The sequence below is a fragment of the Dermacentor variabilis genome, chromosome 11 (genome assembly GCF_050947875.1).
Source record: "Dermacentor variabilis isolate Ectoservices chromosome 11, ASM5094787v1, whole genome shotgun sequence".
In the NCBI taxonomy this organism is placed as follows: Eukaryota; Metazoa; Arthropoda; class Arachnida; order Ixodida; family Ixodidae; genus Dermacentor; species Dermacentor variabilis.
In genome coordinates this window covers 74,261,515-74,271,669 of record NC_134578.1, presented here as the reverse complement: position 1 = coordinate 74,271,669, position 10,155 = coordinate 74,261,515, and the positions used below count along the sequence as shown (strand labels likewise).

General features: G+C 42.7%; 1 protein-coding gene across 1 annotated transcript in view; it reads right to left on the bottom strand.

Annotated features, from left to right (window-relative positions):
• Positions 1 to 1,470: 1,470 nt before the first annotated feature.
• Positions 1,471 to 10,155, bottom strand: part of LOC142564512 (uncharacterized) — a 52,753-nt gene continuing 44,068 nt past the window's right edge. The window contains exon 5 of the mRNA XM_075675531.1: positions 1,471 to 1,603. Coding sequence (XP_075531646.1) covers positions 1,520 to 1,603 — 84 coding nt within the window. The 3' untranslated portion in view covers positions 1,471 to 1,519. The remainder of the gene's footprint in view (positions 1,604 to 10,155) is intronic.

The following is a 10,155-nucleotide window of genomic DNA, read 5'->3' as shown; positions in this document are numbered from 1 at the left end:
TCAACACTACGGCTGCGCTACCTGTTGCCAGAGCTTTTGTTTCAGCGAAGCGGGTGACGTAGTCCGTCGCCACGTCGATTCACTTATTTCCGGATGTTGACGTCGGAAATGGTTTCCACAAGTCAATCACGACTTGCTGAAAGGGTCGGCAAGGACGCTCTCTCACCTGTAGTAATCTCGCTGCGGTAAGTTTGCGATCGCAGAATCCCCAGCAGTCCTTTTCGTTACAAATATCTATAACACCAAATTTCTGCAAATCAACCCTTGGGACACAATATTACGGAATGACAAGTTTACTTAACAACCATTCCTCTCGTGCTTTTGTGAATTCTGCCCCTGGTTACGTATTCTACTGGCGATGATTGTACCTATAGATGTCTTCTTGGCATGCATGTTTTTATCCGCGCCATTTCACATCTACCTGTTTATAAGAAGCATACGTACACTTCATAATTGATTTCAGCTTTCAGAGTAGTCTCTCTAGGAAATCTTTATGCTAAGAATGCTCAGGTGATGAATCTATGAAAAACTTCCTATGCTAAAGAAAGGCAACATAGATTTCTTCCTCAGCTGTGGTCTGGGCAGCAGCACTTTTTGAGCGGGCAAAGCCATGTGATTGGAACATTTTCCGAGCGTTTAGGTGGTCGTTGTGACCGGGCGCGGAAGTGTGCTTACCCCTGTTTTATCTTTATGTAACAAAGTGGAATCCCTTATTTACCTAGCACTGCTGCCTACCACAATTGGTAAAATGAGAGTCAGCTGTCTGCCGCTGCTTCGTGAGCTCTCGTCTGGTTGGACAAAGGGTGGCCAGAGAGCTCGAAATATTTATAACGTGACCTTCGAATTGAGAGCCGCCATAGGTAGCCGAGCACCAGACCAAGGAAGATCTCGACTTCTCAACCTTTTATTTTTTACTAGATGTAAGACTATTTCTGCTACGTTGAGGCTACGCTTCTTGCTTAGATGTAGACCCTTGCTGAAAAGTATGCGGACCGCAGGGTTGCTAAAGAACCATAATTGCTTCGTAATTAGCATGCATAAGCGGAAAGGGATAAGTGCAATATAAAATTCGTAATGGCAAGTTTGGGTTGCAGCCTTTACCATAAAATCCCATTAGTCACAGAGCAGAAAATGAGTTTTAACCCGCAATCCCTGCTCCGTGTACTTTTGCTCACGGGTGTACACGCACATATAGTCTAAGCGTTAGTGGCACACACCCCTTTCGGGGGATTGACCATGAACTCGACAATTCAAAATAGGATGGAAAAAAGGAAATATCAGATAATTTCAAGAAAATGTGAGATTTGTAGAGAGAATAGATTCAACGGCGGCTTTTGTTCCATTGTATTATGAATTGTTACCTTTGTCATTTTCAACCACCGGATACAACTATTTAACGTTTTCTGTGGCAAATTTTGTTAGTTAACTCATTTTTGTTAGGCTCTCAACCAGTAAAACACTGCAACAATCTTTACAGCAAAGTTTATTTGGCCCCTAAACTTTACAGTTTGCATGACCATCAATAACAAGTGTACCGTCCAAAGAGGCGTTGAAAGAGTCCAGGGCACTGACAGGGCCTTGGACAAGATGCCCTTCTGCAGTCCTGAAAAACAGAATACAGATTGGTGCCGCAAGTCAATCAATCACACAATCAATAATTTATTTACCCCTTCAGAGAGCACAGGGAATGGTCAGAAAAAGCACTAGTGAGCTTGACTAAGCTTGCCAGCCTATGACAGTTCAGCAGCAAACAGTGTCGGTGTAAATAACCTGCGTACATAAATCTACGCGTAGAAACATGCATTAAGGTTGTGTACAATCATCGAAAAAAGTGAAAAGCGACGAAAAACAATACATCAAAAACAATTTTAGTATTTGAGATTCCGGATATGGTCTCCGCACAAAGAAAGCATGAAGCTCAGACCTGTACCATGATGTCATAACTGTTTCGTGTTGAAACATTTAATACGAAGAGTGGGAGTAATTTATGTAATTTATAGCTTGGGAGTCAGTTGTTATTTATGTCCGCAAACAGTCTATGAATAGAAAGTTGAAGAAACTTGGGTGTGCGTTATAAAACTGAGCTCTCTTTCACTACTCTCTCTCTCCACCTTTGTTTCATTGTTCTCTGTTGCAGAGTCGTCGTACTGGAAAAGGGTCACAAAAGCTGTGGCTCTATAAACCATTTCCAATGCCGGTCACTGAAGGGCAATCAAAGTCTCTTAGACTAATAGCGCGATTCCCTACTCACTAGTTTGCAGACCCTTTTTTTCTTTAACCTACTAGAAGTAGAGGCAAAGTAAAGTAAAGCACTATGCGAACAAGGATCTGATATATATGGTGAAAGAGAGATGTATCAAAAAGGAAGTCCAGACATGTTCATTAGCTTGCGCTTCTTACGCACTAAACACATGGCATAGAGTTTCAATTTAAAGTAAGATGGTTGTCCTTGCACCTTTTCTATCATAGTCAAAAATCGGGATTGGCCTAGAAGGTGTAATACCAAGAAGAATAACCTATCATATGGAGGGACTCTGGTTAACTATTTGAACTATGAACTATTTGGTTATGAAAGCGAAAGCGGTAGTTCCTCCTGTGTTTCCTTCGTGGCAGGTGACGCATTCACACGCTGTACAACATTACGCTGCCTTCGGGATTTCAGGCAAGCCGCAGCGAGACATCTTGTGGCCTTTCAGTGCTCGAGCAAGTGTATACAAGCCGCCATGCCTTACACATCGTCCTGGTCGTCATACCATCATCGTAGATGTGGAGCTATCGTTGTTTTCAGTGGAATCACTGTTGCACCAGAGGTACGCTTGCTCGCATTACCACATATCAAGCGGCAGGTAATCCCATTTTGCGCAAATCCTAGCGCTAATACATACAGAGAGCGATGTACATGCAGAATTCTTCGCATACAATGTATTATTTGCTTCGTTGTGTCAAAGGATACATTTCAGCGCAGTTCGGCCATTGTTTACCCATGTTGCTACCGGGTCTTTATCTTTTATTCCAAATTGTCAAACTGTTTAATGTAATCAGTGATCCATCGGAAGAGGAATTTCGTCGTATTGTTTTTGTATGCGCAGTGGAAAACTTCCTAACAAACTGCACTTCGGCACCTAGTCCTCTGCCGAAAGAAATTTGACCGAACAGCTGCGTTAGAGTACTTCCCTGAAAGGTGACGGTAAAGTTCACTGCGCAACATTAAAGTAACTTGCTTTCATGACAGGTAAAAGGGGCTTAAAACAAATTTATACAATGCAGCAATATCCACTGAAGGCTATACACAATGACATGTGTATCTGTCAACAATAGGTAATTTGCTGGCTACCCTTGCACCCATGTGTACTTCCTCTACAATGTATTCAATAAGCGCAGAGCTAAAACACATAGAGAAAGCTAGTGCGCGAACACAAAAATGACCGTGACAGTGAGATCCACCTGCATGCTCATTGTACAGCTGGATTCGCGAAAGTATAATGATACATTTTTGTATCAATTCATATAGGGATGTTACCAATTATTTTGGCATAAAATAGGTCACCTGCGCTGTGATAACTTTTCCTTATTTTGAAGGAATACTGCAAAAATAATCATTCTCGGAAATATTTCAAAGGATTCTTACGAAAAACCGAGGCGGTGTCGATGCCGTAATAAAAGTAATGAAACTAAAAACAGTAGCTTCTTTTTTTCGCTAGCAGTGCATGAAATGTGACAGGGAAGAGCCAGCATATGAACAGATTGTAGGAATAATCACTGAACCTCGACATCTGCTTGGAAACGTAAAAATAGGGTGTCTTGTCCGCAACGCCCGCTAAACATTTGAGGAGACATATTACGGCAATGCGCGACAATCCTGCTTTTACTGAAATACCTACGTTTACAACGTACCCACCGCGAATTCAGGAGAGGGTAAACCAAAGCACATAATCGCGAACACCTCTTTTGCCTCGTTCCGCCTTCACTAGCCTGAATTTTTTTCACTTGAACACTGACATGGTCGGATGCGCTGAGAAGAAATTGAGGTCGAAGCCTCGTGTATGCACTGTCGTATATTGTAACTTGTCTTCTTGTTTCATTTTCGAAAAATGTCACGCTACCGGTGTTTATGTTACCATCACGGATTTATGCTATTGGATTCGGAAGGTTTAAAAAAAATTCAACTTTTTTTCAGCGGTTGTTAGGTTGACATTTTACTCTAATAACATCCCTATTAACCCTTCTAGTAACCTTGATGTATATATTTCCCCTGGACCCCACTAGACTACTTAGAAAAGTTTGAAGAGATGGGTTACACCGCGTTATCCTAGATAATACGGTGTTCCAAAGTTCACTCGATAGTTAGAGCGCCAATTCTGGCTACCGTGAAACACACTTTAGCGGAAATTTGGCTACATTGTAGCCTCTGTTTATCGTCGCCCGCTAAACCAAAATGGCAACACTGTTTACGAGCAGTTGCTCCGCAATTGCTTGGGAGCAATTCTGGGTGGGTGTGTGATTTGGCTATTGAACTTGAACGCATCAGGACAAGGTGTAGGTATAAAAAAAAGCAACAGAACCCCTCCCCAAGGGCTTTTACAAATCTGAATAATAGGGCCATTTTGCCACTTATTAACTGCAGATCTATTTTACTGAAACACACTCCTCAAGCGTCTTTGCACATTGTTCAGAAAGTGGAATTTATTCAGACTCCTTCGTTCTTGCGTTCTGTATTTTTTGAAATTTCGTGGATAAAAACTCGGTGGTAATATAACGAAGAAAAACGAGCAAGAAATGTGATGTTTTGTTGTCTGGCACGAAATGTTGCAAAACACATCGGTGTTTAGATGTCCGCTAGCCCAAGGTTCGGAATTATTACGGTACGTTTAACAACCAATTAAGAAAAGCATTCGCTTACTTTTGGACAAAAACTTTAATTATACAAACGAAATAACCCATAGAAACGCGCAATGGTAAATAGACCTACTCGCAAATTATATGACAAAGTAATTTCTACATATCCTCGTTGTCAGACAATAATTTTAAGTTAAAAGGAACCATAATAACAGAAACAACAAACAGAGGGAGGTATGTCGACCCCGTATTTACTTTGTAATGAGCACTTTTTTAAATAAGCAAATAAGCGCAAGAAGCTCTGCACTAAGGCATGCTTCGAAGGATTCAAAGTACGTGTGATGATTGCCGTAATATGGCAAGCTATTGTTGACACACGCTATCTAAATTAATAGAAGCATTTCCCTGTTCATCCTATACCTATTCGGCAACTCGTCCTTGTATGATCTCGTCTGTTTCTTTTACTGGTTGTCTATACACGCTTTTGCTACAAAATAAGTAGTATATGAAGTAGACTAATCGGCAACTTTTCCTTGACCTTTGCAGGTTTGCAAAAGTACGCGTGCTCTCAACCTCACAGCTAGTGCTCGGAACGCAGAATATAATTATTCGGAACATTTATTTCATTATTAATTTATTATCCTCAACTTTCAAAATAAATACTACACTTACATGTGTTACATATTTGCATATATATTCTTTATGTTAATAGTATATATATATATTTTCTATTTGATTTCATATAGGAAAGGCTAGTGACATCGCAACCGAGGTCAGCTGCCACATCACAACTGCGGCAGCTTCCGCAACAGTAATATTTATAGGATAACGTGTCCGCGAAGTGCCATGTGCTTTGCATTGCTATCAAGAGAGCATTGTCAATAATTATCTTATTCGGATGCTTCTTTTAAGCATGTTCTTCAATGAACTTTGTGCTGTTCTGTAGGTTGTGGGCATTATTGCAAGGATGGCATTTTCGCTTCACTTTCCTGAGCGCTTGTAGTCTCTGCCTTAGGGGGTATGAGTCATTGCATTGTTTTGCTCGCTTACGGGAGCATGCGTCATTGATGATGACATTTTTGGACATGTTGTTATTTATGTCTCTATGTTCTATGCGTGATTTTGAAAATGTAGGAACTGGTCGCCGTACTTACGCCACGCAGAGGATGCAGCTCTGTGCGGCTAAGCGTCACTGCAAGTGCACGTCAGAGCGGTGATGCGTGAACACGCGCTCTAGCCTCGCCGTGTTACGTGTTGCTGACAGGCTTTGTTCTGCACGGACAGTTGGCAAATCCAAAATGCGCCCTCTGTAGCGCTCTATATGAAGCTCAATACGAAGAACTTCACGGCTATGCAGGAACGACTGGAAGTGACCGCGTGCTGGCGCGCGTTCCTTGTATATGCAAATCGCTATTCATCGCGAGGTGCTGCAGGCATTGCGCACGCGTGATCAGACGTTAAGTTTCGCATAGTTCTAATGCTTTCGCACGCAGCCGAAGGTGTGCACACTATAATAGGCTCACGCTACCTGATTGATGTCAGCTATTGGCGAATACCAGCCGTGTACGGGAGCCTGAATATGTGAAGTAGGGCCACCCGGAAAACATATTCTGACATTAAGAAACGGAGCGTTCCAGAAAAACGTGACTTCGCGCTCCGATTGTGTGCCACAGGGGCCGCCAATGAACGCTAATTATAGGTGAGCTGTACAAGAGTAGCGTATGCTATCCTCGGAATGCGTTTACATGCGGAGCTGTTCTGAGTCGAGACATCGCCGTCTGGTGTCATGTAGCGGGGGGGCAACGCCACCTAGAAAAATAATATAAGGCCTCCGCACGCCGGTGTGACGTCACGCAAGTCGGATGGGCCGGACAGTCGACGCCGTCGGCGTCTCAGCGCCCAGGTTCGTTCCGCTTGCAGGGTGTCTCCTTGCGCGTCGTGGATGCTATGGCTTCGGAAAATTTGTGCTGTCCTTAAAGTGACAACAACGTATAAATGCATATGCTTCGGTTCCAAAGCAAGACACGTTTAGCTGATGCAAAAAATAAGGGGGAGCCACCGGTTTACCGCAGCCAACATCACCATAGAAAGGAACATTCTTTCATACCTTCCTTAGATTACTTGACTGGCGACATTGTTTTTTGCGTGTATCGCAACATGACCTGCCTTATTGTCCTTGTGTTGTTTGGTCGGGACTAAGACAAGCAAACTGCATTCTGCTTAGTCACTTTAACCTTAGACGGAAAGAAAGAAAGAGGGAAACTGCATATTGAAGACACATAATATACTTTATTCACAAATGATAAGAACTGCATTCAGAAACAAAAATTTAAATCTTCCATATAAAATTACCATTCTCACTCTTGCATTGCGTAAAACAGTCCTCGCTAGACACACGAATATCGAGGTTCATTTTATTGTGAAAGTGTTATCATTATAGGGTCATGCAGAACTACTTGTCAAATAGAATAAGCTTCCGTCTTTGTTGTACCATTTATTGAATTTCTTTTATTTCCACCCGCCTTATTTGCAGGCCATTTTGGTCTTAATAAAATGCTGAGATAATGGTGAAAAGTAAGTCAAAAACGAGAGGCCTACTATCAGTCCTGAAGGAAAACATGCAATTAATGGATTGCGGTAGCATGGAGAGTTCCAATCATAAACAGGTAGCACAATACACTCGAACGATAACATTTGAATTGGGCAAACTGCACGGTTTAAATTTTGTTTATGTAGGCAAATAAATCCTAGCTACGCCACAGACTTCTTTTTACAAGGGTTCTGTCAACGCAAACATACGTAGATCTTCAACAAAATAGAGCTTCATGAATAACAAATAAATAATGAGAAACATATCTCGGGCCTTCAAGGTGTGCAATTTTCGATCGTTCTTGACGTTTCGTAATTTGTCATTTCCTGTGCGGCACAAGTTGTTCAGCAGTGTATTCGCTGCAGCACTTACAAATGTCCCATTACCTCCTGTGCAGGATGATCAAAATCACACACATCTGCATCCTCAAAGTAATGAAGGGTAGCGAACACAAGGCCGACAAGAGTATCTTTCTGCTTAGGAAGGCTGAAAAATCGTACGGCATATTCTGGTGTCCTGAGCTTGTCCAATATAATTTCAGTAAAGAGTACAGCATTACCTGCAACTGCTCGTGGAAACTTCGGGCCACCCCTCATCATCTTCGTGATTAATGCATTGTCAGGATCATCTAGATCGACGTCTTGCATCACAAGACTTTCGCCGCAAGATGCGCATGTCAACTTTTCTTAGTGCTGCATGGGGACAAGAGCCGACAACATAGGTGAGTGCCGGTAGCCTTGACGTTTTTTTCTCAATGTCAGAGTCGGTCACAGTGGCATGAAACTGGCCGTTTCCTGAATTTACACTTGTCTCCAACGTGCTCGCGCTCGGTAATAGTGGCAAGTCCAAATCTGGCAGGCCCAGAACCTCCTGCAAACGCAATTGGTTTTCAGATTCATATATCTGCCTTACAGATAAGTGGTAATTGGCACCAGATAACTGCTGGTACTTTCCAAAGCGATCCTCCAAGCTATCAGTTTGAAATTTGCCGAGAAGAAGATACTCGAAATGAAGTTCTTAGAGTTCTCTTGGACCTTGCAACTGATCTCGCAACCGCTGTCCTTTTCTTGGCGTCTTGACGTTAACAATGTTCCACCAAGTCAAAATGGTGTCGACATATTGAGATGTTTCATTTGCATGCTGGAACGTTGCGACCCTGAGAGCAGCAGCAGTAAGGGAGTTTAAAATTTTAAGGCCAGTTTAACGTTCTGCTGTTCCATGTCGTTATATGTGCTATGGGCTCAGTGCCTTCAAAGTGAGCCTTGGTGCTAGCTTGAAGAGCTCATGCTTTTCAGCTTCATGGAACTGGCATAATAGCTTAAAAGTTGCTGTGAGTATCTTTGGGTCAGCCTCATGACTCTTCGGTTGAGGAAAGTACATGCATTTGCCAATGTTTCTTTGATTCAGCCAGCTATTTCCTATACACTTTAGTATGTGAACTGGGTCCACCACGATAAACAGGGGTCGTGATCGGTCAGCAGGATGCTGATAAACAATGCTGACGCTTGCCGTCTTAGCGAACTAGGACACAGCTTTTCTGTTTATGGAGTTATTGTCCGAGATCACTGCGATTATTCTAAAACCAGATGCCTCTAGATGAAGAACAATATTCCCAAGGAAGTCGTGCAGCGCCTTAGCATCGATTTGTGCCATAGGAGGAATGTGTACAACATCCTTGTTTGAAGAAAGCAGGCTCTGTATCATAAATACGGGGGCAGTTTTTGCTGCACTCAATGAAATTACTGCAGCACTAGTCATAAAGCCAGCCTTGTAATAAAAAAATGATTGAAGGTGAACCTCATCAATCATTAAGGTTACAGTCTTTTCATGCTCTATATGTGTGTCACAATACGCTTTGCATAGGAAAGAAAGCTACGTTCTTGCTGCTCCGTTTCAGGGCTTACATCGTACGATGAACACAGTGTTCTGGTCGTATCAGGATGCGGCATCTTAAGCTTCATCGAACTTCTCGGGAATCTGTATGCATGAGGTGAAATTGTGAACAAAAGCCTAGCAAAAACCAATAAATCGGGGGGATATCGGCCAGCATTATTCAAAACAAGATCAACTGGGCTATTCAAGAATATAAGCACTCAAAAATGTCATTCTTGCAGCTCGCATGTGAAATGGGTTCCACTAACTTCCTCTAGCAGTGTCGAAACCAATATCAGTAGATGACGGGCCTTTTCAGAATGCTCAGTGCTGATATCCTTATGTGTCTGTTCGACCATGTGTAACAGACTTTTCAAATCACTCAAGTCGCACAGCTTTTCAGGAACTAACACATCACCACACTTTCGCACACCCATTTCACGAAAAAGTACTTCGACGCGCAGGTCTGTGGACACGATCACCAAAGTACGGACTGCAGGAGCAGATTGAAGTGACAAGTCCAAAAAGAAAACCTTGGAGCCCTTGTTCAGAACTGTCCAGAAGTCCGAACTCTGAAAGCTTGGCAAGGCGTTCAGCAAGTCCGCAAAGCTACCAACCACATTTTTGGCGTCCTCTCCTGCTTGGGTTTGCTGAGAAAGTATTATTGCTTTTAGAAAAGATGGGCTTCCAAGCGCGCTCTTTTCGCACCCGGCGCTTCTCGAACGCACGCTTGCGGACGCGATAAATAGGCAAGGCAATTCGGAAACTAGCTCGGAACAGCAGTTTTCTTCAGAAGAATGTTTTTCGTGGCAACTTCGAGCACTTTTCCTGTCTTGACGTCCGTTTAACATGTCGTC